At 44.3% G+C, this 27294-nt stretch overlaps 1 protein-coding gene across 1 annotated transcript; it reads right to left on the bottom strand.

Moving 5' to 3' along the window:
- Positions 1 to 2062: 2062 nt before the first annotated feature.
- kiss1ra (KISS1 receptor a) lies at positions 2063 to 27294 on the bottom strand. The gene is made up of 5 exons (XM_055641608.1): positions 26419 to 27294; positions 18496 to 18620; positions 13435 to 13570; positions 11209 to 11447; positions 2063 to 4290 (listed from the first exon to the last, which is right to left on the bottom strand). Exons 1-5 carry the CDS (start codon positions 26642 to 26644, stop codon positions 3934 to 3936), a joined length of 1083 nt encoding a protein of 360 aa, XP_055497583.1. The 5' UTR covers positions 26645 to 27294; the 3' UTR covers positions 2063 to 3933.

Raw genomic sequence — 27294 nt, 5'->3', positions numbered from 1 at the left:
ATTCGATCTCCCAAAGTGCAATACCGTACACATGCTAGGATTAATCCTCATCTGACATTTCTCAGCCCACTTCTCTAGTTCATCTGTATCCCACTTTATACGGTAGAGTTGGTGCCTTACAGCGCTTGCAGTGCCGGGGACCAGTGTTCGATCCCGACTACGGGTGCTGTCTGTACGGAGTTTGTACGTTCTCCCTGTGACCATGTGGGGTTTCTCTGAGATCTTCGGTTTCGTCCCACGCTCCAAAGACGTACAGGTTAATAGGTTAATTGGCTTGGTGTATGTGTAAATTGTCCCGAGTGTGTGTAGGATATTTTTAATGTGCGGGGATCGCTGGTCGGCGTGGACTCAGTTGGCCTATATCCGAAGGGCCTATTTCCGCATTGTATCTCTAAACTAAACTAAACTCCATGGTCACAGACCTATAGTCAGAAAAATGTCCTTCCACCACAACACTCTCTCTTCTATCAGTAAGCCAGTTCTGAATCCAAATGACCAAGTCACTGTGGATCATGTGCATCTTAATTTTCTGGATCAGCCTGCCTTCCTCAAATCTTCCACCCCACCCTCATCAGTCACCTTTCCCAATTCCTCAAATCCAATTATTAAACCATGACCTGCTGCATAATAGGCAATGATGACTGTCCCTAATTAGCTCATTCCCTTCCAAATGGGAACATGTCATATCCAGAAACACAGGTAGACAAAAATGCTGGAGAAACTCAACGGGTGAGGCAGCATCTATGGAGCGAAGGAATAGGTGACGTTTCAGGTTGAGACCCTTCTTCAGACTGATGTGGAGGGGGGGAGTGGGGTGGGAAGGAGGAAGGAAGAGGTGGAGACAGTGGACTGTGAGAGAGCTGGGAAGAGGAGGGGAAGGAGGGAGAAAGCAAGGACTACCTGAAATTGGAGGTCAATGTTCATATCGCTGGGGCGTAAACTACCCATGCGAAATATGAGGTGCTACTTCTCCAATTTGCGGTGGGCCTCACTCTGGCCATGAAGGAGGCCCAGAACAGAAAGGTCGGATTCAGAATGGGAGGGGGAGTTGAAGTGCTGAGCCACCGGGAGATCAGGTTGGTTAATGCGAACGGAGCGGAGGTGTTGGGCGAAGCAATCGTCAAGCCTGCGTTTTGTCTCACCGATGTAGAGCAGTTGGCACCTAGAACAGCGGATGCAATAGATGAGGTTGGAGGAGGTGCAGGTGAACCTCTGCCTCACCTGGAAGGACTGCTCGGGTCCTTGATGGAGTCGAGGGGGGAGGTGTATAATTTCCTGAGGTTGCAAGGAAAAGTACCGAGGAGGGGGTGGTTTGGGTGGGAAGGGACGAATTGACCAGGGAGTTACGGAGGGAGTGGTCTCTGCGGAAAGCCGAAAGGGGAGGAGATGGGAAGATGTGGCCCATGATGGGATCCCGTTGGAGGTAGCGAAAATTTCGTAGGATTATCTGTTGTGTGTGACGGCTGGTAGGGTGGAAGGTGAGGACAAGGGGGACTCTGTCCTTGTAACGAGTGGGGGGATGGGGAGTGAGAGCGGAGCTGCAGGATATAGAGACCCTGGTGAGAGCCTCATCTATAGTCGAAGAGGGGAACCCCGTTCCCTAAAGAATGAGGACATCTCCGATGGCCTGGTTTGGAACACCTCATCCTGGGTGCAGATGCGTCGTAGATGGAGGAATTGGGAGTAGGGGATAGAGTCTTTACAGGAAGTAGGGTGGGAAGAAGTGTAGTCCAGATAGCCATGGGAGTCAGTGGGTTTGTAGTAGATGTCGGTCAGTAGTCTGTTACCTGCAGAGATAGCGAGGTCTAGAAATGGTAGGAAGAAACGGAGGGCTTTAAAACCCTCCTGGTAGGGGATGGAGGTGTAGAGTGACTGGACATCACATCCATGCTGATGATGAGGAAAAAGGGGCCTAGAAAACAGAAGTCATGGAGGAGACGAAGATCGTGTGAGGTGTCTTGGACATAGGTAGGGAGGGATTTGACCAGGGGGGGGGGGAATAGGATGGAGTCGAGCTATGTAGAAATAACTTTGGTGGGTCAGGAACAAGCATTCTCTCCAACAGTTTCCCTACCACTGATGTGATAATTCCCTGGATTATCTCTACTTCCCATATTAAACAAAGGAACAACACTGGCTACTCTCCAGGCCTCTAGGACCTCACTGGTGGAGAAGAAGTTGCAAAGATTCAGAGGGTGAGAAACAAAATAAAAAACAGGAGTGGTAGTGATTTTATTTTTGTCCCTGCAGATTGGAGAAAGCAGGCAAATTTCACATTATAAATGTATTTTAATCACAAAAATATCTTTTTAAATTAATCATCTCACGAAAAGCAATGAAAATGACATGTGTAGCAACAGATAGTTATTTACATTTGAAAATAGTTTGTCTTGAAATTCGCCAATATATAAGCATGACTGAATGGTACACAGTATGGCTGCATATTTTCCTCACCAGGCTGTTTTTCCCACAAGATAGTACGTCATCTTAGACATACCAAATCCAAAACAACCAAACAGCTTCCTGTAACTAGGTTTTATGTCAACACATCTGTCATAATCTATTGACTAACATTTAAAATCTACTGCTAAAGAAGTCAGATGGAAAAGGTCAACAATTGTAGTTAGTCCAACCTATCAGTAATCTTTTCTTTCAGACTGTAGACTGAATGGGGTTTTTTTTATTGTCCCAATGCTTCAAGCCCCATTGCATAAACAATATTTTCAATTTAGGGGATCTATCCAAATTCACAACACAAAGTTAACAATTATTCTTGGCATTTTTTAACAGTGAATTCATTAATTTCTTTTCAAGGTCACTGCTGAGCTGATTAATGATTTTCATAATGTCTTTTCATTCAGTTCATTCTTAGACATACCTTCTCTTCGCCTTAAAAATTACCATGTTTAACTTGCTGTTTTTTTCCTTGAATGGGAACTGATTTAATTGCTTGCACAGATCAATCTTTGAAAAATCAAACGTCATTCATTTAGATTATGACAGCTCAACTGTGCCAGAAATTTAATGGCTTGACAAGATCTAACTGTCAATATGCCATACTGATATTTTAAATCAATGTTTACTTGGTATTTATTCAATCTGTCTGATAATTTTGGGGTATGGTGATTCAACAGTTGAAAACTATATTGATGTTATTTACGTTATTTCAATAGCACTCAAACCCAAATTCCAAATAAATCAGTATCACCCAATTATAACGACACACTAAAGAGTCTCAAAGTTCAAAATACTTAGTATATCTCAAGATGTGCAGTTGACTAAAGCTAGGGCAAAATTATTTTGTTGCAATTGAAATTTCCATGCATTTCAACCAAAAATAATTCTAACCAAACACAGCTCAATTGCCTCAATTTCCAATAGATCTTCAGTCAATCACATCTGCCTTTTCATTCAATCCAACTACATCTTCTTTCCACAAAATTCACATTACAAAGAAATTCCAAAGGGTAAGCTCATTTCCTATACATTACTACAATGTAATAAATTTGATCTTAATATAACTCTGAAAGCAGAGTTTGTTTTAAGGCCAAGATTTAAGTTGTTTTTCTTTTGAATTGTTCAAGAAATGACTCAGTGGGTTGCGGCAAGAAAGATTTTCGCACTGCCTGTTTCCATCTAGATTTTACAGAATTTCAAAACCTAAGGGAATACTTCCTGGCAACCAATTACAAAGGTCCCATTTGTGCTTCTGAAGCTAGTTGAAGGCAAATACTTTTTTTACACATTAAATCACAATGCATTGCCGTATAACTAAGTGTTACTCCACAAAGGCAAGCTCGTAAATAAATTAAGAACTTTTATGTCTTTAATTGTAAGTATATTTGCCCTCTAGGAAATATCTGGGCCAAATAAAATGCTCAAATTAGGACGGTGTATCATTAACCGCATTCATTCATGGATAATTCTTAACTGTTAGGTTTCTGCAGTGACAAACTTCATTTCTGCATTGCCACTGGCATAGGTCACATTGTCGTCCCTGACCTTATGTCTAAACATAAATGGAAAGACCTTTTTAAAAGACTTTCTGAAACTGGCTCCCATGAACCCGTAAACTATGGGGTTAATGCACGAGTTGGCATAAGACATGCAGTTAGCCCAAGTTTTGATCTTGTAAGTCTCATAGTTGGCCTGGAACTTTGGGTAAAATCCCTGGAATAGGATAAAGAGTTGGATGGGCCCCCAACAGACTGTAAAAAGGAGCACAATCACCACCACCATTTTAGAAATCTTGCTTCTCAGTGCAATTGTCCTTTCAGATACGAGCTGAACCTGGATGAAAACAGATATATATATTATTGTTATATTATCATTTTTGAAACACAGCAGTGTCATACACCTGTTATTAACTGACCAATTAACAGCAAAAAAAGGGTGGATTGAGAAATGGGCAGCCATAGGCAGTTTTATTTGTCTCGTTACTTAATTTGGAATATTAGTTCCATCCTGTGCCATTTTATTTCTACTGTATCTGCTCCCTTGGGAATACAGGCACCTCACATTTTACGGGTGTTTGATTTATGCGTTTTTGAAATAAAACATTTTTTCCTTTAAAATACCAAAACGATTTATGTGCTCGTATTTTTTGGAATAATGCACTCTACTGCTAACAGCGTCGTCACAAATACGTTTAATTTACCCATTTTAAAATTACGTACTGCTTTTCCAGCACGTAACCCCCAATACAAGCTAGGTGCCTGTATACGTTTTATCAGGGCTTCTGTACCAAATTGATAGTTAGCTGGTTGGAAATGTATCAAACCCATCATCTAAAGCAATTATCTAATAAAAGGAAAGGAAAATCCAGGCACTTTTAAAATATCCCTCTCTGCCACCTCCCACCATTGCAATCGTTGAAAATATTGATGAGCTTACCTGGTAGCATGGTGTTAAAGGCCAAACTGTAATCAATGAATAGCATCCTGACATAGGTGTTCTTATTGAAACATGATTCAGAGCTGAATGTAGTGAAAGGGAAGCGGCTTCCTCCATAGACCTATTTTTATACATATGTAATCTGTATGAAAGGCTAGAACACCAGTGCAGATATTGGACATTATCAGTCTTTCAAAGCACTTCATCATGGCTGATATTAGAGCTACGGGGTGGTTGTCGTACAAAATACAGCACATTTGGAAAGTGGTGAATTCATTGGACAAAGTCAGCATGGATTTACGAAAGGTAAATCATGTCTGACGAATCTTATAGAATTTTTCGAGGATGTAACTGGTAGAGTGGATAAGGGAGAACCAGTGGATGTGTTATATCTGGACTTTCAGAAGGCTTTCGACAAGGTCCCACATAAGAGATTAGTATACAAACCTAAAGCACACGGTATTGGGGGTTCAGTATTGACGTGGATAGAGAACTGGCTGGCAGACAGGAAGCAAAGAGCAGGAGTAAACGAGTCCTTTTCATAATGGCAGGCAGTGACAAGTGGGGTACTGCAAGGCTCAGTGCTGGGACCCCAGCTATTTACAATATATATTAATGATCTGGATGAGGGAATTGAATGCGACATCTCCAAGTTTGCGGATGGCACGAAGCTGGGGGGCAGTGTTAGCTGTTAGAAGGGTGCTAGGAGGCTGCAAGGTGACTTGGATAGGTTGGGTGAGTGGGCAAATGCATGGCAGATGCAGTATAATGTAGCTAAATGTGAGGCAGTGAAGAAAGCAACTGGTATGTTAGCATTCATAGCAAAAGGATTTGAGTATAAGAGCAGGGATGTTCTACTGCAGTTGTACAGGGTCTTGGTGAGACCACACCTGGAGTATTGCGTACAGTATTGGTCTCCAAATCTGAGGAAATACATTCTTGCCATAGAGGGAGTACAGAGAAGATTCACCAGACTGATTCCTGGGATGGCAGGACTTTCACATGAAGCAAGACTGGATAGACTCGCTAGAATTTAGAGGATTGAGGGGGGATCTTATAGAAACTTACAAAATTCTTAAGGGGTTGGACAAGCTAGATGCAGGAAGATTATTCCGAATGTTGGGGAAGTCCAGAACTAGGGGTCAAGAGAGTCAAGAGTCAAGAGTCAAGAGTCAAGAGTCAATTTAATTGTCATTTGGACCCCTGGAGGTCCAAACGAAATGCCGTTTCTGCAGCCATACATTACACACAAATAGACCCCAGACACAACATAATTACATTTAACATAAACATCCATCACATAGCTGTGATGGAAGGCCAAATAAACTTCTCTCTCCACTGCACTCTCCCCCCCCCCCGATGTCAGAGTCAAAGTCATAGCCCCCGGCTGGCGATGGCGATTGTCCCGCGGCCATTAAAGCCACGCCGGGTGGTGCGAGGTCGCACACCGGGTCTTGATGTTGGAGCCCCCGGTGTGTGCGCTCGCAGAGTCCGCGGCCATTCCAGCCGCGCGGGGCAGTGGTGTTAGGCCCCGCTCCAGGAGCTCTTCGACCCCGCAACTCGGGCGGGAGAAGTCGCCGCCGCAGAAGCCCCGAAAAGCGGTCTCCCTCCAGGGAGCCGTGGGCTCCCGGCGCCGTCGTCCACAGACCTGTAGAGAGCCTCCGACTCTCCGGCAGCAGCAGCAGCAGCAGCAGCAGCAGCAGCAGCAGCAACAGCAACAGTCACAGTTTAAGGATAAGAGGGAAGTCTTTTAGGACCGAGATGAGAAAATCATTTTTTACACAGAGTGGTGAATCTGTGGAATTCTCTGCCACAGAAGGTAGTTGAGGCCAGTTCATTGGCTATATTTAAGAGGGAGTTAGATGTGGCCCTTGTGGCTAAAGGGATCAGGGGGTATGGAGAGAAGGCAGGGCTGGGATACTGAGTTGGATGATCAGCCATGATCATATCGAATGGCGGTGCAGGCTCGAAGGGCCGTATGGCCTACTCCTGCACCTATTTTCTATGTTTCTATGTTTCTATATAAAATCCGTACATCAAACACCTATAGCCAGGATCAAACCCGGGTCTCTGGTGCTGTAAGGCAGCAACTCTACTGCTGCGCCACCATGCCGTAGTCATGGGTAGAGTGAGACTGAGCATGCAGCGCTGAGGTCCCCCTGTGTTGATGTTCATGGAAGAAGTGTTGTTACCAATTTGTACTGAGTGAGGTCTGCCGATTAGGAAGTCGAGGATCCTGTTGCAAAGGGAGGAGTGGAGACCCAGTTCCCTCAGTCTGACAATGAGTCTGGAAGGGATGATGGTGTTGAATCATTTCGAAAGGGTTGGAATTTAAAAATAGAGAGGTTTTATACAGTAATTTCTCCCATCGGGTTCAAGTCCAGGATCTGGCTGGGCCACTCAAGGACATTCACAGACTTGGCATGAAGCCACTCCTGCGTTGTCTTGGCTGGGTGCTTAGGGTCATTGTCCTGTTGGAAAGTGAACCTCGGCCCCAGTCTGAGGTCCTGAACGGTCTGGAGCAGGTTTTCATCAAGGATCTCTCTGTACTTTGCCTCGAACCTGACGTCTCCCAATTCCTGCCGCTGAAAAACATCCCCACAGCATGATGCTGCCACCACCATGCTTCACCGTAGGTATTGGCCAGGAGATGAGCGGTGCCTGGTTTCCTCCAGACGTGACGCTTGGCATTCAGGCCAAAGAGTTCAATCTTGGTTTCATTAGACCAGAGAATATTGTTTAGGTGCCTTTTGGCAAATTCCTAGCGGGCTGTCATAGGCCTTTTACTAATTAGTGGCTTCGTCTGGCCACTCTACCATAAAGGCCTGATTGGTGGAGTGCTGCAGATATAGTTGTCCTTCTGGAAGTTTCTCCCATATTCAGAGGAACTCTGGAGCTCTGTCAGAGTGATCATCGGGTTCGTGGTCACCTCCCTGACCAAGGCCCTTCTCCCCCCCCTCCCCATTGCTCAGTTTGGCCAGGCGGCCAGCTCTATGCAAAATCCTGGTGGTTCCAAAGTTCTTCCATTTAAGAATGATGGAGGCCACTGTGCTCTTCGGGACCTGCAATGCTGCAGAAATTGTTTTATACCCTTCCCCAGATCTGTGTCTCGACACAATCCTGTCTCGGAGGTCTACGGACAATTCCTTCGTCTTCATGGCTTGGTTTTTGCTCTGACATGCACTGTCAACTGTGGGACCTTACATAGACAGGCGTGTGCCTTTCCTAACCATGTCCAATCAATTTAATTTACCACTGGTAGACTCCAATCAAGTTGCAGAAACATCTCAAGGATAATCAATGGAAACAGGGTGCACCGTAGTTACAAGTTACAATATAAGTGTGGTCACGTAAAACTGAGGTGCATTAAAATAAATTCTCTCAGTGGGTGGTGAATCTCCAGAATTCTCTACCCAGAGGGTGGATGAAAGGCAGATCATTACTACCATGAGGCGCCGCATGAAGGCTGCCTCGCCAACGGTCTGTCTTCATCTTTTCCTTCTTTTGTGTTTTTAGTTTGTTGTAAAATGTATGTTTTAGTTTGTTTTTAGTTTTGTATTATGTGGGGGGGAGGGGGAAGGAACATTTGATGTCTCTTTCCTCGACGGAGATGCAACTTTTTCCATGTCGTATCTCCGTCGGCACTGCGGCCTAACATCGTGGAGTTGGCGGCCTCTTGTTTGGGACTTCCAGAGCTCCAAAACTGCGGACTTACCATCTCGGAGCAAGCGATCCCTTTGCAGGGGTCGGACTTTGGTGCTTCAACCTGCGGGAGATGCGGACTTTAACATGGTGGAGCGCGCAGTCTCTGATGAGAGACCGATTTCGGAAACCTCAAGCCGCAGGAGTTTGACCACCCCGACGCAGGAGCTTAGACCACCCAGACGTGGGAGCTCGATCGCCAGCTGCGGATGGTTCGACTCCCCCGACCACAGGAGGAAAGAAGATAAGACGATATTGCCATCCATCACAGTGAGGAACATGGAGGAGCCGCTGTGGTGGATGTTTATGCCAATTTTAATGTAGTTGTGGGTTTTGCTGCTTTTTTTGTTATGACTGTTTGGCAAACTAAATTCCTCGTATGTTGCAAAACATACTTGGCTAATAAATGACGGTAGAGAGATAGGTATTTGAAAAATCAAGGAATTAAAGGTGATAGGGAATTGGCACAGAAGAGGGGCTGAGACCAGCATAGATCACACCCATTGGCAGAGTGCATGGGGGAAGTCACCCAGTAGATCTGTTGGCAGAATCTATTAGCTGGCCAAGCTTGAGAGAGGCCGGGTTGGTCTACTCCCGCTGGTCTTTTCTTGTGTTCTTGAACAACGTTGACAAATTTAACATGCAGCAAAGCTGGAAGTGGGTCTTTGCCACTTCTCCAAGCATGGTAATGGCCTACCTACCACAAGCTAGGCTTGGGACCCTGCCTCTAATCAGAGCCTCTTCATTTGTACCTGGGACTGTTTGAGAGAGCAAAGTTGGATCCAGAGAAGCCAAGCTTAGGTTAGGGGAATAAAGAGCATTAGCAGCAATGGGGAGCTGCAAGGTCCACTGTAATGTAACATCTGCAAGTCATATAACTGCAAGGCATATTATTTGACACAAATCAGAGTATTAGCATTGATGTTCCCAAGTTATACAACAGGATACGGTTTACTGATTTGACTGCAAGATGTCCTTTTCAGAACATCTGGTATGTGAGCAAACAGGATGCATACATTTTTTCAGAGCTATCAAATACCAATCAACATTAATGGATAATTATTGAGGGATATTCCAGAAAATAACTTTTCCTGCTCACTTTTCTTTTGACTATGTTATTGGAAGCAACTTGTTTTGTCAATGGTGTTTCCTTCTACACTTGTCTCTTTTACATCAGAGTTGACCTGATGTAAAACATGAGCAGGAACAAATTTGCCATGGAAGAAGTGGATAAATAATATATTAAACTTTAATGGAAAAAAAGATTAAATCAATAATTCCATCAAAGGATCCCATATTATCTTCTTATTTCTGCACTTTGACAATGCTCCTAGCTTTGTAATCATATGCACGGTATACTGAAGCAAACACACAGCAAAAGTTATCAAAAACTGTTGACGGCTTAATTCTAAAACTGATATCAATGTTCCTATCTGGAATCCAAGAATTGTGGTAGCTTGAGCCAAACACTTCAAAATTGTTATCAGGCAATTGAACCATACCACCAACAACTAGAGAGCAGTCCTGAGCTCCTATCTATCTGATTGGAGACCCTCAGACTATCTTCGATCAGACTTTACCCTACAATAAATGGTATTCACATTATTCCCTTTATCATATACCTGTACGCCATGGATGGCTCGATTGTAATTATGTGTTGTCTTTCCGCTGTCTGGTTAGTATGCATCAAAAGCTTTTCACTGTACCTCAGTACATGTGACAATAAACTAAACTAAATTAAACAAAACATCGACAATGAGTATTAACTACAAGCTCTTCTATCTTCTCCCAGATAATGCTTAGAAGGATATGCACCTTCATCAAGATTAGTATTGATAGGTTCAACAAATGGCACCCACATGGTGTGCTGAAGGGCCTGTTTCTGTGCTCTATGTCTCGATGACATCCTGCCACTGACAAACTCTGCGTGGCAGTAACAGAGATTAAGAAGTACTGTGTATTAATCAGTGGAACGATTAGTCATTGGAAAGGTCTGGCCTGAAGTCTATCCCTTTCCTACAACCTCAGCAGCCACCAAGAATAGTTCTGCGGGACATCCTTGCTTTCTCTTGTATCCGATTGCTCCAATTGTATGTGATCTTACTCTATAGCACAGGGCAAAATTTAACATATAGCTTGGCCTCTGGTGTGAAAGGTATTTGAGGCCTAGAGACTGAGAAGTATTAGCAAACATATTGTTTTGGTTAACAAGAACATTTATATAGTCATGGAGTCAAAGAGTCATACAGTGTGAAAACAGGCCCTTCGGCCCAACTTGCCCACACCAACCAAACATGCCCCAATAAACACTAGTCCCACCTGCCTGCATTTGACCCATATACGTCTAAACCTATCCTATCCATGTACCTGCCTAAATGTTCCTTATAAGTTGCAATAGTACCTGCCTCAGCTACCTCCTCCAGCAGCTCGTTCCATACACTTACAGAGTTTTGTGAAAAAGGTTTGCCCCTCAGTTTCCTATTAAAATACATTACCGATTACTGTATCTGACCTCTCCATTACAGGCAGGGATAGTCTGAATAAATAATAGTGTCAAGTTTAAAAATTACTTTTAATGTTCGACGAGACAATTGGGTGAATGTTAGCACACACCTGATAGCTGTTGTCGATCGGCTCAATGGCGGGTTTACCCACTTTCTTAATCATCAAAGAGTAGCAGAGGGATATTGTGAGCAAAGGTAGAAGGTAGGCAGCAAGAAAGTGGTACAGTATGAAGCCCTTCTGATGAGCATCTGATGGAAAGGCCTCTGCACAGTATGTTCTAGGTCCATACCAGTATCCCTTTTCAATCTTCTGGTACATAATAATTGGCAAAGACAGGACAAAGGAACCTAGAATTAAAATGCACCAACATTATTGAGATTTATCATGAACTAACATGGTGAATATCATGTAGATGCATTAATAAAGATTGACTAAAAGACGGCAACAAAATCAAAAGGCTTGGTCTGAAGAAGGGTCTCGACCCGAAACATCACCCATTACTTCTCTCCAGAGAAACTGCCTGGTTGATGGAGTTACTACAGCATTTTGTGTCCATCAAAAGGCTTGGATGTTGTTCTTTTATTTTGTTAGGACTCCCATGATATATAGAAACAAGGAACTGCATATGCTGGTTTGCACAGAAGGACACAAAGTGATGGAGTAACTCAGTGGGTCAGGCAGCATCTATGGAGAAGGTGCTTAAGTCAGACGTCATTGTTGAAGAAGGGTCCCGACCTGAAATGTCACCTATCTATGTTCTCCAGAGATATTGCCCGAGTTACTCCAGCACTTTGTGTCCTCCCATGATATATAATTGACTTAAAATGTATTCATGCATTTTGTTTTGTTATTCACATGATAATTGACTGCACATGCGAAATAAAAATTAAAAAAATTAAGCCAGAACTTTTCTTGATGTGTACCAACAAGTCTATAGTCATGAGATTACAACCTGAATAACGGAGGGATATATTAATCCATTGACCTCAGGTTTTGAGATTTTGAACAATATATTTCTTGCCAAAATTTTTGTTCAAGTTTATATTGGCTACGTAAATCTTTGACAGCCTGAAGGTACAATCCCATTCAGTGATGTTAGTCAGACTATAATAACGATCCCATTCTGTAATGTTATTCTGACTATAAATGGTCAAGTTTTAAACTTCTATTCTTTATTTAAATGTCCGTGAGACTACACATGGCTCCCTTTTTCTCTCTCTCCATCTTGTCTGTGTTTAGGAACTAATTATTTCCCACCTCAGCTTCCCTGTCCATGGTAACTCCCAGGTGAAGGGAGGTGTTGATCACAGTCAGACACCATCCATTCAATGTATCAGGAGATTTAACCAGGACATAGTTTGCCAGTGATCTGGAAACTAAGCTGCCTGTGATGGTTGCTCAGGTGAGAGAAACGCAGCATCCAGGAAATGTGAGGGAAGAGGCAAGAGAGACGAAGAAAGGCACCTATTCCACTAGGCAATAAAATATAGCTTGAAAATAAGAGCTGAGCCAACATCATTGAGGCAGCACAGTGGCGTAGCTGGTCGACACTGGCGGACCTCACAGCGCTAGAGACCTCAGGTGATGTCTGTGTGAAGTTTGTACATTCATGAATATATGTCACATTTAGGTTGGGAGTAAAGGACCAAGCATTTCACAGACTTTCTTGGATATATTGACTGCATCAGGTTTTAATATGACTGACATTATAAACGAGAAGAATTTTAAGAAAGAGAAGTAGAAAAGTTATTTTTAGGGGGAGCATAGTGACTCAGCTAGTAGACCTGTTGCATCACAGAGCCCCATAGACTCGTGTTTGATCATGACCTCTGGTGTTATATGCGTGGAGTTGGCACATTGTCCCCATGACCGTATGAGTTTTCCATGGGACCTCTGGTTTCCCCCCACATCCCGTGCAAAGACGTGCACATTTGTAGGTTCACTGACCTCTGTGAATTGCCCCTAGTGTGTAGGGAATTGGTGAGAAAGTGGGATAACATAGAACTCGTGTGCACGGGTGATCGATGGTCGGCGTGGACCTGGTGACCCGACTGACCTGATTCCATACTGCACCTTTCAATCAATCAATCATAAGACTGCTTTCAGTGTCTATGTGGGGTTAGTATTTGCACTTCCTTAAACCTTTCAAAAAAAGTGATCCTTACAAAAGGCAGGTGAGTATGAAATGAAATGGTGCAGATACAAACACGATGGCCAAATATCTTAACTCTCAGATGCGATGGGGGAAATGATTACCACTCTATATGGGGTGTGCATTTGAATTCGACCAAGTTATGGGGACGAGCATTAGCTGAGAAATCCTGTGGAACTTACAGATCCAGATGCATGTGCTGACTCCCATGGCAACCTTGGGGGTTCGGTGCCTCAAAGACTTGAGTGGATACACTGTCGCATAACAGCGGTCTGCACTCATCGCAGTCAAGGTAATACAAGTTGCCTGCACAGTAACCTAGGAAAAACAAATACAGGCAACTCCTATGTTACAACCATTTGAGTTAATGACATTCGCCCTTCAGGAATTCACATTTTGTTTAATTTGGTTTAGAGATACAGTGGGGAAACAAATCCTTGGGCCCACTGAATCTATGCCAACCAGCGATCCGCATACACTATCCTGCACGCTAGAGACAATTTTTACCAAAGCCAATTAACCTTCAAGCCTGTACGTATTTGGAGTGAGGGAGGAGCACCTGGAGAAAGCCCACGCGGTCACGGGGAGAACATAAAACTCCGTACAGACAGAACCCATTGTCAGGATCGAACCGGATCGCAGGAGCTTGAAGGCAGCAACTCTACCGTTGAGCCACCGTGCCGTTTCTACCCAAGAATTTGAGATACAGAATAATATTTTCTCTCACGGAAGTTATGTGAGGAAATAAGTAAATAAACCAACAAAATAAATTGATCAGTATGTAGAAGGGTCCCACTCCATGACATTTCCTGTCCATGTTCTACACAGATGCTGCCTGAATTACTCCAGCTCATTGTGTCTTTTTTTAAAATAAACCCACACATTTTATTAAACCTTGTTCCATGATGCATGGACAGATGAATTTGCATTACAGAAAATCGCAATACAGACGGTTTTCTAGGAATACCCCCCCCCCCCCCCCCCTCCACCACTCTCCTCCCCCACCGCAACGTAGAGGTCACCTGTATATCTTACTACAATGAATGAGACGAGAAAGGAAATCTATCCATATATTGGTTTCTGCATGTTGACTAGCAAGGTTTCTCTGATTTATTCATTCACATGATAGGGTTACTTTTGGTAATGCTGGCACTTCTGGTCCTAATTGTTCCTGAACTAAGGAGACTGTTAAGACTCAATCACGTTGATGAGCCTAGTATGTGCCAAATATAACCAATATTAGATTTCCTTTCTTGAAGAATCTTTGCTTTTTTTTGCTACCACACAACAGGGGGCTATTTGGCCCTTCATGCCCATGCAATCCTCCACCCGGGGCATTCCTGCCTTCCCACTTTCCCATCTTACTACCCTCTATTCCTACAACTCATTCACTCCCACAGGCAGGTCAACACCACCCCCTCCCCTTTGTTATATTATGCCACTGACCTACACTAGGGGGGTAATTTACAGCGTTTGATTAATCTACAACACCTATTTAGAATGGTGTCAGAAATCAGGGAAACTACAGGACAGATGAAGAATGTTCACACTTAAGCTGGAAAAGGTGCAGAGAAGATTTACGAGGATGTTGGCAGGAACTGAGGGCCTGAGCTATAGGAAAAGGTTGGGCAGGCTAGGGTTTTATTCCTTGGAGATTAGGAGGCTATGGGGTGATTCTATAGAGGCGAAGAATATCACGAGGGGAAGAGAGAGGATGAATGCAATCTTTTACCCAGTAGGGAAAACAAGAATCACAGGCCATGGATTGAAGGTGAGATGAAAAAATTTAATGGGAAGCTAAGGGACAACTTTTTCTCACAAAGGGGGGTGGGTATATGGAATGAGCTGCCAGAAAAGGCAGTTGCGGCAGTACTCTAATCACATTTAAAAGACAGTTGGTCTGGTACATGGATAGGAATGTTTGGAGGGATATGGCTAGATGCAGGAAGATTGTTCCCAATGTTGGCGAAGTCCAGAACAAGGGGTCACAGTTTAAGGATAAGGGGGAAATCTTTTAGGACCGAGATGGGAAAAACATTTTTCACACAGAGAGTGGTGAATCTGTGGAATTCTCTGCCACAGAAGGTAGTTCAGGCCAGTTCATTGGCTATATTTAAGAGGGAGTTAGATGTGGCCCTTGTGGCTAAAGGTATCAGGGGGTATGGAGAGAAGGCAGGTACAAGATACTGAGTTGGATGATCAGCTATGATCATATTAAATGACGGTGCAGGCTCGAAGGGCCGAATGGCCTACTCCTGCACCTATTTTCTATGTTTCTATGTTTCTATGGACCAAACATGAGCAAATGGGACCAGCTTAGATGAGGCATCTCAGTCAGCCAGGACGAGTTGGGCCGAATGACCTATTTCCGTGCTGTATGATTCTAAGATTCTAAGACACACAAGATCCAATTCAGGTCCTTCTAGCTGTGAGGCAGCGGCACTAACTGGAAACATAGAAGTCAGCAACAGGAGGTGGCCATTCAGCTCTTTCAGCCTGCTCTGCCAGTTATTATGATCATAACTGATCATCCAAATTCAGTCCATTGAGTCTGGAGAAGGGTCTCGACCCGAAACGTCACCCATTCCTTCCCCCCAGAGATGCTGCCTGTCCTGCTGAGTTACTCCAGCATTTTGTGTCTGTCTTCAGTTGAAACCAGCATCTGCAGTTCCTTCCCACACATCCATATTCAGTAGCCTGTTTCTGCTTCTGCCCCAGACCAATTGGTCTCTTTATCCTGAGAATTGTCCAACCTCTTCTTGACTACATTTAATGGTTTGGCTTCAACTGGTTTCTAGGTTAGGCAATTCCACTTTTGACAACCATCTTGTAGCTTCATGGCTACTACTACTGGGATTAACATTTCATTTAAAATTCCACATTTATTTAATTACTTGACGTAAATATCCCCCCGGTCCCCATATCTCCCAGGCTGGAAACTAAACATTGGACCCATAGTCTAGTCTTTTGACTGCCAGTTCAGTAACTTGATCAATATACCATTGTAGCCTATTGAAATTCCACATAATGTTGAGAATATCAAAGCCAGAGGGTTAAGGACTATGCCTTCTCTCTAAAGAGTTTGTAATAAAATCACTCTGGGGAAAAGCTAATTCAAATTTCTGATCCCAATTAGAAGTATCTCACTAAAGTTGTCCAATAGAAAAATGGAAGTTTATCTGGCCCTATTACCCCCTTCTGCAATGCTTTTCTTTATACCCTTCTCTGATTATTTTCATAACATCCATCAAAAGTAGTAACCCCTTGTGTGTGTAATTCCAGTGGTGGTGAACTGTGCTTTTTTTTTTTAATGTGGTCTGTGTTATTTGGCAAAGTCATTCTTGGGAGTTGATGACAAGTTACACCTTTAAAGTAAGTCAATCTCCCCTGCCCTCTGCACAATCCACTACCTAACTGACTCTTTACCTCAATATATGCCCTTGATAATTGATTGCCCTGAGTCCCCCTCTACCTAATGACAATCACATTATTCACTACAAATCATGCAGAATGTTTTTGCTAGATACCAATCTGAATCTGATATGTTCCAAAAACATTCCCTAAGGTACTGGAAAGAATTCACAGAGTGGAGGGACTAAGCAGGAATTCCAAATCGAACTGAGTGTTATTTAAACAAATCAAAAACAGATTTCTCTCCTGTACCTTTCGGTGGTACTTTGACTGGTTTCCCGAGCCTTGGATTGTAGTCTAGGGTATTTAATAAAAAGTAGTAACACTCCTTAAATCTTCCCATTACACTTGCATCCAAAAGTGGTGTCTCACTTTCAAAAGCTTCCGTAGGTACGGCAATATGCTCCGTTTATTGCCCTCATTATAACTGACATACGTGTATATTCCCAATCCAGGACTTGCTTGTCACCCCAATTGATAAGCTGCAGCAGTGCTCTATTAAGCCAGCGCCAATTCAGCTCTGATTTCTTTTTTCACTCCAAGGGTTTACAATAATCCCAATTGATGTGAATGCCGAATCACAATTGTGCCTCTGTCAGTGTGAATGCATGGACCAGGCCAGTGCGATTACTTTTCTGCAGCATAATTAATAAATGATATTCCAAACCGGCAACTAAAATAAATCCAGATGTGCATTATCATTATTGCATTCACATTATAAACTTTTGACTTTCTATAGTTCAATGTTCGCTTGTAGGGAATTCTAATCTTTTTTTGCATTACTTCAATGTTGGCCTCATCTTGCGGACTCTTTCAACTCCTCCAGCCCTGGAATTTCCCCAGTTAATTGTATTAATTGCATTGCCCTGATCATAATCACAACTCTCATTTGTGTCCTGTAAAGCCCTTGGGTCTGGAATTCCCTCCCTAATTATTTCTGCCTTGTTTCTTCTCTTCACTTTGTTACAATAATTCTTACAACCCAACACTTTGTCCAAGCTTTTGGCCATCTGCACAGTTATGTTCTTAATAGTGTTTTCTTCAGTCACATTAAGGGCAGTACAGTGGTGCAGCGGTAGAGTTGCTGCTTTACAGCACCAGGTTCGATCCTGACTACGGGTGCTGTCAGAACGGAGTTTGTATGTTCTCCCTGTGACCGCGTGGGTTTTCTCCAGGTGCTCCGGTTTCCTCCAATATTTCAAAGACGAGCGGATTTCAACATTAATAGGTTTTTGTAAAAAAAAGATTGTCCGTAACGTGCAGGATAGAACTAGTGTAATGCCCCTATCCCACTTAGGAAACCTGAATGGAAACCTCTGGAGACTTTGCGCCCTACCCAAGGTTTCCGTGCGGTTCCCGGAGGTTTTTGTCAGTCTCCCTACCTGCTTCCACTACCGGCAACCTCCGGCAACCACCTGCAACCTCCGGGAACCGCACGGAAACCTTGAGTAGGGCGCAAAGTCACCAGAGGTTTCCGTTCAGGTTTCCTAAGTGGGACAGGGGCATAAGGGTGATCGCTGGTCGTTGCACACTTGGCGGGCCAAAGGGCCTGTTTCCACACTGTATCTCTAAACATTCCTGCAAAATGCTTTCGCATGTTTCATCAAATTGAAAGTACTGCATAAATGCAAATCGTTGTTACTTTTGAGTAATGTAAGGAATTAACTTGCAAAACAATTTAGAATTGCCATTTAAAATCGTTTGATTGAAAAACTTATAAGTGGGAACTCATTACTCCTGTTCTCCTTTCATGCCTTTAGGAACACCACAAAACACCAGTAATCTGGATTGATATTTATCTGACAGAAATGGGTGAGTTCTCTCTTGCTTACCTGTTGCAGGTAGTTGACAAACTTGCACATGAAGTCACCGAAGATCCAGCCTGGCAGAGGGTACAGGGTGGCAGTGAATGGAACACAGCAGACCAAGAATATGATGTCTGTGGCAGCCAGGTTAGCTTTGAATGAGGAAAGAAAAATCAGGAAGGTGAAAATCATAATTTGGAAATCATAATGACAAAAGAAGGTTGCATGATTTGATCAAAGTTCACAAGATGGTGACGTATTGATAAGGTAAAGGGAAACAGTTGCCATTAGCAGACGGTTGAAGGTCTGAGAATGCAGATTAAAAAAATTAAAACAATTAAATATAGGGGAGATATGAGGAGCTACTTCCTTACAAAGAGAGTGATTGTTACCTGGAACGCATGATTGTAGGGGTGACAGAATCAGCGTTAATCAGGGATTTCAAAGAGTGAGAATAACATGCAAACGTTGGCTTAAGCAAAGGGGAATGGGAGCAATGGGAGTCAGCATCCCACAGGCCAATAACAATTCGGAGGTACACCAATGACATCACGGTTAACTGTTGAGGAAAGTCAGGTATTTAAGTGTGAGAGAACATTGTCATCCTACCCGCCCGCAATCCACGAGCTGCCTCAGGAAAGTAGCCAACAAAGGCAAGAACCACTCACACCCTGGTCATTCTCTCTCTCCTCTCTCTTGTCGGGCAAAAGATACAAAAGCTTGATACCACCCTGAATCAAGAACAGCTCTTTCCCCACTGTTCTCAGCGAACCTCCCATAAGTTAGAGTGTATTTCAGAGTTCCCAATCGACCCCGTTGCACCCCTTGCACTTTTTCTTTGTCCCCTATCCCCTTGCGAGTAGTTCTGAGGTGCCCAACTCATTATGCTGTATTCTAGTTATTGCACAGCGCAAGTTTTATTGTTTATTACCCACTTCCTACCTATCCTGAAGCAGACTTGGCAAAAGTTTGTAGTAAATTAATAAAAAGGAAATATATTGAAGGAAGGCACTTGTACAAAGAGTACAGTGGCACGGAATATCCAGAAACAGTATAGGTAGATCCAAGTGCACAAACGTAAATTCAGAGTTTATTAAATTTCCTTGCATGTTCCACAAATGCAATTGCCCACAAATATCAGGAAGTGATCCCAAAACGTTGGTCGTGTACTGGAAGATTGTGGTGTGTTTGATAAATGTCACAACAAATGACATCAACCAAACATGAATACCTGGCAATTTCCCTCACAAACTCTCTAAGTTTAATACACTCCAATCTTACATTAATACAGATGTGTTGGTCCCAATTGCATTTTGTATAAAAATGCCAGAGAAGTGTTTGCATCTGAAATGATCCCTTGCTGGGCTGCGCAGAAATGTTATCCAACTCGCTGCTTGTTCCCTGAATGTGCTTAGTTCTCCAGGAGCCGGTATCTGCTGTTACAGTATGTTTTGCCTGTCGTATGATAGTTTCACAATTTCCACGAGAGGGCAGCAATAAACTACTTAATAAAAGCTGTGGGAATCAGAAAGTGTTTCCACGGTGCAATGTTCCAGACACATTGTTTATTATACTTTTACGTAGAATTGGCAAAAAAAATTGAAGAATAAAGAGGAGAAAAATAAAAATCAAGTTTCTAATGAAATAAACAATGCAGTTTTAAGGCAACAGAGCTGGAGATTATAAGAATTACTTGTTTACATACATGGAGTGGTTTGGAATCAGACGTCACAACCTGGATATGGATTTGATGGTAGTCTTTACTAAAAACTGGCTAAATACAAACAAAATGTAATAGAAAGGGTCTTTGGAAAATTGGAAAGAGCAAGCTGAGGGAGGAAGTATTTGAATTGCTCTTTAAATTGCGGGCTTGATGGGCCAAATGGTCTCCTTAGGTGCTGTACTGTTTTATTATTCTGTGAAAATGCGCTGCGTTTCAATTCTGTGAGGATAAAACATTTTAAGTAAATATGCCATGTAAAAAGCATTGGTTAGACCACAATTGCAGGACAGGGCACAAATCTGGTCTCCATATTATAAACTTTATACCATTATGTTCTGCCTCTCTCTCTGCCATGAAATGTTAACTATTTCTTTAGACTTTAGATAATAGACAGTGCAGGAGTGCAGTAGTTACGATAGTGCAGGAGTAGGCCATTCGTCCCTTCGAGCCAGCACCGCCATTCAATGTGATCATGGCTGATCATCAACAATCAGTACCCCGTTCCTGCCTTCTCCCCATATCCCTTCACTATCTTTAAGAGCTCTATCCCCTCTCTCTTGAAAGCATCTTGAGAATTGGCCTCCACTGCCTTCTGAGGCAGAGAATTCCACAGACTCACAACTCTCTGGGTGAATATGTTTTTTCTCATCTCCGTTCTAAATAGACTTTTCAGATCCAGAGTGGAAAGCGGCCCTGCGGCCCACCGAGTCCGTGCCGACCAGCGATCACCCCGTACACTCGCACTATCCTACACACCAGCAACAATTTACAATTTACAGAAGCACCTACAAACCTGCATGTCTTTGAAGTGTGGGAGGAAACCGGAACACCCAGAGGAAAGCCACGAAGTTGCACGGAGAACGTACAAAATCCACACACAGCACCAGTAGCCAGGATTGAACCCAGATCTCTCGCACTGTAAAGCAGTAACTCTACTGCTGTGCCACTGTGTTGCCTGTTTCTCTCTCCACAGATGCTGCCTGACTTTCTACATTATATTGCCAATTTTTTTCTTATATCACTTCTTACAAAATTATGTGAGGCATGCGCAGACACACAAGAACACAGGCAATAGGAGCTGCAGTAAGCCATTAGACCTTTCAATGCTGCCCTGCCATTGAGCATGACTATAGCTGATCTATGCTGGCCTCAACTTCTCAGTTCCCCTCAGTTCCTCGATCTTTCAAATACTTATCTATCTCCACTGTAAATGCAACATATGATCTGGCCTCAATCTACCCCAGGGGCAGAGAATTCCAGAAATTCAATCCCCTCAAAGAGAAGACATTTCTATGCAATTCACTTTTAAATGAACGGCCCCTTAATTTGCAGCCATTCGTTTGGTAGAAAGAAATCGTCAAATTAAGATGCTACATCAAGAAATCTGCAACAGTTTCACTGAGGAGATATCAGGAGTAATTTCCCAAGTAAGATCCAACAGGGTGGGGCTCTATTCCTGACATAAATTAAGTACGTGGGGGTGAATTAAGTGTGATCTCTCAGATCATGACAAAAGCGTTTTTAAAAGGGTCCACATGGAAAAGTTGTTTCCACTTCAGCAGAATCAGGAGTGAAAAATATAATGACGTCATCAATGTATTTCACAGAAAAGTCATGAGAATTGTAGGCACTCAAAGTGTGGTTGAAATTCGACACTTATTACCAGAAACCCCAGTCAAGTTGAAAATCACACATGCATTCAATGGAAGCTAGATAAGCATGAGATAGAGAACAAAATAGCTGGGGACCAACCAGGCCAACTTCAAGAGCATGCTACCAAAATATTATCAATCCACACCCTCAACTTTGTGGGTGGCCACTGTGGCACTGGGGTAGAGTTGCTGACTTACAGCACTTGCAGCATCAGAGACCCGGGTTCAATCCCGACTACGTGTGCTATCTGTACGTAGTTTGTATGTTCTCCCCGTGACCCCACGGGTTTTCTCAGAGATCTTCGGTTTCCTCCCACACTCCAAAGACATACAGGTATGTAGATTATGTTTAAGAGGGAACTGCAGATGCTGGAGAATCGAAGGTTACACAAAAAAGCTGGAGAAACTCAGCGGGTGCAGCAGCATCTATGGAGCGAAGGAAATAGGCAACGTTTCGTGCCGAAACGTTGCCTATTTCCTTCTCTCCATAGATGCTGCTGCACCCGCTGAGTTTCTCCAGCTTTTTTGTGTAGCCCCAGGTATGTAGATTAATTGGCTTGGTGTATGTGTAAATTGTCCCTAGTGTGTACAGGACAATGTTAATGTGCAGGGATTGCTGGTTGGTGTGGACTCGGTGGGCCGAAGAGTCACTAAACTTAAACTAAACTCAACCACTGCAACACAACCATTAAAGTTGCCTACCACTCCATTTCCCAACCACATTTTGAAAAATCCAACCATTTAATTGTACTGAGACCCCTGCATTCAGGCAGAAACCGAAGTGAGATGATCTGGTTCAGAAACTCGTATCGGTGGTCGGGGGAAACAGATGAGATCCTACACGGCTACTTTGAGTCAGTAAACTGGTCCATATTCAGGGACTCTGAGGCCGATCTAAAAAAGAGTATGCCACAGTTAGTATGCAGAGGACTGCATGTCAACGTAATCAACCCAGGTCTTTCACAACTGGAAACTATGGATTAACCATGAGGAATAGGAAATCCAGGTACAACCTTTGCACTGCCTTCAAGGACATCAAGAAGCTGCCTCAGGAAAGCAGCCAACATTATCCTGGACTGCTCATATCCCAATCTTTCTCTCATCTCTCTCACATCGGGCAGAATATATAAAAAATATGACAGCACGTACCACCAGATCCAAGATCATCTTCATTCCTGCTAACAGACTCTTGAAAAGGCCTCTCATAAACTATGGATGTATTCTCAACCTTCCAATCTACCTCATTGTGACCATTGCTCTTTATTCCACCGGGTGGCGCCGTCAGCGATGGCAGCCTCGCCAATGGTCTGTCTGTCTTTTCGTCTTTTTTGTTATTTTTAGTGTGTTTTAAAAATTTGTGTTAATGTTCTCTGGTTTGTTTTATGTGGGGGGTGAGGGAGGGGATCAGGGGAAAGTTTTGTTCCTTGCCGGAGATGCGATTGTTTTCCGGATCGTATCTCCAGTCGCTCTGCGGCCTAACATCATGGAGCTGGCGGCCTTGCTCAGGACTGACTTTGAGCCCCACCGTGGGGACGTGAACTTACCATCAGAGTCAATCCCTTGCCTGGTATCGATGCTCCAACTGCGGCCTGTGGATTTCACCATCGAGGAGCTTGCAGTCTCAGGTAGAGATCAATATCGAGAAGCTCCAAACGATGCAGAATGTTTTGACCAGCCCCGACCCGGGGTCAGATCACCCGGTGCGGGGGAGCTGAGATCTCCCCCCCCCCCCCCCCCTGATGTGGCAGCTTGATCGCCCCGATGCGGAGGGCCTGACCGCCGGCTACGGGAGGCAAGATCGTCTCGTCAACGGAAGGCTCGAGGCCCCCGACCGCGGGAGAACAAAGAAGGGAAGAGATTGAACTTTTTTTTCACCTTCCATCACAGTGAGGAATGTGGAGGAGTCGCTGTTGTGAATGTTTATGTTAAATTATATTTTATGTGTCTTGTTGCTTTGAATTGGTATGACTGTATCACAAATTAAATTCCTCATATGTTGCAAAACATACTTGGCTAATAAACTATGATTATGATTATTGTATCTACACTTTCTCTGTTGCAGGCTGTTATCAGGCAACTTTAATCAGGCAACCACACCATCTTATCACCAACCAGAAAGCGGTCCTGACCTACTATCTACCTCATAAGAGACCCTCGGACTATTTTTCATCATTTTTTTCTGGACTTTATCTTCCACTAAATGTTATTTCCTTTATCCTCTATCTGTACACTGTGGACAGCTTGATTGTAATCATGTATAGTCTTTCCGCTGACTGGATAGCATGCAACAAAAAACCTTTTCACTACACCTTGGTACACATGACAATAATAAACTAAACTGCACAATATGCTGCACTCTCTTTAGTTGTTCTATCGCAATCCCAGATGCACTTATGGATGGTGTAATCTGCCTGGAAGAACAAAATAAAGTTTTCCACTGTTACTCGTTACACATGGGAATAGTAAACCAACACCAATGTCAATGTGTGATGGTGTTACGTGCATGGGATGTAATTACGCATGAGGACAAATGTTGTCAGTGGCAAAATAGTCTGCTTGTAAGCTGCTGGTTCTTTGTAAAATAATGGATGTTTAACCATCCAAGTTATTGTGGGAAGGTGGAGAACACAACTTACACAAACAAAAGAGTTTGGAAGCGAGATGGAATCGGAGAATCATTATCAATTATTAGAAAGCAAGAAACCATAACAGTGAAGATGGAAATATGAAAATAAAAATGAAATGCTTTAAATCCTCATCAATTCGAGCAGCATCTGTGGCGAGAGAATTAGAAATAACATTTCAGACCAATGATCCCACACACCAGAATAATTGACCTGAAACATTAACTCTGTAACTACCTGACCTGGGTCAGAAGATGGATCCTGACCTGAAACGTCAACTATCCTTTTTCTCCAGAGATGCTGCCTGACCACTGTCTTACACACAAAAAAACCCCAGAGAAATTGGAATTAGGTTATTTGCCCTTTTGCAGCTACGTACAGATGAACAGATTTCATGCAGAGTGCCATATCCCTGACAGTTCCAGCACTGTAGTTGCCTGAAAATTCCCACATGCAATTACAGATCATACAGAAAAAAATATACTCCACTTTGATATACTGCATTTGTTTAAGAGGGAACTGCAGATGCTGGAGAATCGAAGGTTACACAAGGTTACACAGGTCTGAAGAAGGGTTTCGGCCCGAAACGTTGCCTATTTCCTTCGCTCCATAGATGCTGCTGCACCCGCTGAGTTTCTCCAGCTTTTTTGTGTAACCTTTGATATACTGCATGATTGGTTCTTAAAAGCTAATACATTAAAAGGCTAGGCACAATTGAATGTTCTGACTCAGGGGTTGTCACCGGTTTATACAATCAAACCCATGGATCCTGCTGCCTCTATCAATCCAGTAAGGTACAGTGTTTGAATGTATGTGTGGTTATATATTTAGATTGATAGTAAACACAACCATGTTTACTGTTTGTCTCCTCATTGCTGTGGCTGTGGATCCAAGAATGCATCTTGTCCTTTAAAGAAGCCTGTAGAGTGAGTGAAACTCACAACTATCTCATTTAATTTATCTCCCCCTCGCATTTTTCTCATACCATCCACCATCTCTCCACTTCACCGACAATTTCTCCTCCTCCACAAACATGCTCTCCTCCGCCTCTCTCTTCCCTCCCTTCCCCGCCCCCCCCGACCATTATCCTTACCCCATTTCTCTCCTTTCACCACCCATTTCACCAAACCGAACATTAACCTCTCTCCCATGACCATTATCCTCTTCTTCCCTGACCACTTTCCCCTCCATTCTCCTTGCCTCACCATGTCTCTTCTCTTCCCCAGCCATGCTCCCCTCCTCAATATTGACCTTCCCATTCTGTTCTACCACGCCATCCCTGACTCTCTCCCGCACTCTCTCCTCCGACCATTCCACACGTCATATCCTCCTTGACCATCTCCCTCACTCCCTCCCATTTCTCCAAGCATCTTCCCAATCACCTCTCCCTGACCCTCTCCAACCCTCTTTTCCTCTCCATTTGTCCATCATCTCCTCTCTCTTTCTCTCCGACCCTCTCCCACCCTCCCCTCTCTCTCTGTCCCTCACCCTCTCCCCACCCTCTCTTCTCACCCTCCCCTCCTCTCTTGGCCATCGTCCTCACTCCTTTCTCCTCTCCCTGACTTTCCCACCCCCCTGTCACTCCAGCCCGCCCCAACCAACGGCATCAAAGGATATGGGGAAAAAACAGGAACGGGGTACTGATTTTGGATGATCAACCATGGTCATATTGAATGGCCGTGCTGGCTCGAAGGGCCGAATGGCCTACGCTCGCACCTATTTTCTTTGTTTCCTCCTCTCTCAGACCCCCCCCCCCCCCACCCACACACACACACACACCCTCTGCATCTCCCCCGTCCCCTCCTCCTATCCCTCACCATCACCCCAACCCTCTTCCTGACCCTCTCTCCCCACCCTCTCCCACATCATCACTCCACCAGCTGCCTCTCCCCCACCGCCTCTTCCTCTCCCCCATAGCCAGCCTTCTGACCCCGGACCCTGGGTCTCTCACCGATGTAGAAGTGGGTGGCGGTCCTCATCTGCCGGTGTTTGGTGATGACATGGATGACCAGCGCGTTGCCGAGCAGCCCCAGGATGAGGATGAGGGCGAGGAAGAGCGGCACCAGCCAGGCGTCAGTCAGTAGCGGCGGCCCCAGCCCCAGCCCCAGCCCGCTGTCCTCCACAAGGGACGCGTTCACCTCTGTGTCTGGGTCCGGGACCCCGGTAGCCGGCTCCATCGCTCGGGTATGGATCGGGTGCCGGGTCCCTGGTGTTGCCCGGACCGGGAGATGATGGTGGTTCCCCGGACTGATCTTCTCTCTCTCTCCCCGGTCCCGTGTCTCTCCAACCGTGTCGGTACCGCCGGCTCTGGTCTACCTGCCCTTACCGGGAGCTGTCGGTACAGCTGCTGATCGCTCTCGGTCGGTACCGGGAATCGTGGTCTCCTCTGTCGGGATAGCGGGGACCCTGGTCTCAGTGCCGGTACCGGGGACCCCAGTCTCTCTATCGGTACTGGGACTTGTTCCTCTGCCGGTACCGCGGACCCTGATAACTCTGTCGCTACCGAAGACCGATCCCTCTGTGGGTACTGGTGAATGATCACCTTGACTGATCTCTCTCCAGCGACCTGAAACCTGTTCAATCTCTCGACCCCGACCTCTGATCTTACAAGTACATGGGTCTCTGTCTGATCTTCCTATCACTACCGGGATCTTTTTTTGATTCTATTTGCCAGTAGCAGCGACTCTGTGTCATCTACCGGTGTCGGTAAGAGGGGCTCTGGTCCCACCTGCCGGCGCCGCTCTCTGGTCCTTGCTCAATGCAGTAACCGGGGCTGTGATCATTGGGTGCCTGGCGTTCAGAGCCACCTTGGGTCTGACCCCCTCCC

Source organism: Leucoraja erinacea, chromosome 10 (assembly GCF_028641065.1).
Source record: "Leucoraja erinacea ecotype New England chromosome 10, Leri_hhj_1, whole genome shotgun sequence".
NCBI lineage: Eukaryota > Metazoa > Chordata > Chondrichthyes > Rajiformes > Rajidae > Leucoraja > Leucoraja erinaceus.
The sequence above is the reverse complement of the archived record's forward strand: the minus strand, read 5'-3'. Positions and strand labels throughout refer to the sequence as shown.

Coding starts and splice junctions, on each gene's coding strand:
- kiss1ra (XM_055641608.1), bottom strand. CDS start 26,644: ATGGAGCCGGCTACCGGGGTCCCGGACCCAGACACAGAGGTGAACGCG. Junction 11,448..13,434: donor CAGCACATGCATCTGGATCT/GTAAGTTCCACA, acceptor TTTTAATTCTAG/GTTCCTTTGTCCTGTCTTTG. Junction 4,291..11,208: donor CGATCGACAACAGCTATCAG/GTGTGTGCTAAC, acceptor GTTTTCATCCAG/GTTCAGCTCGTATCTGAAAG.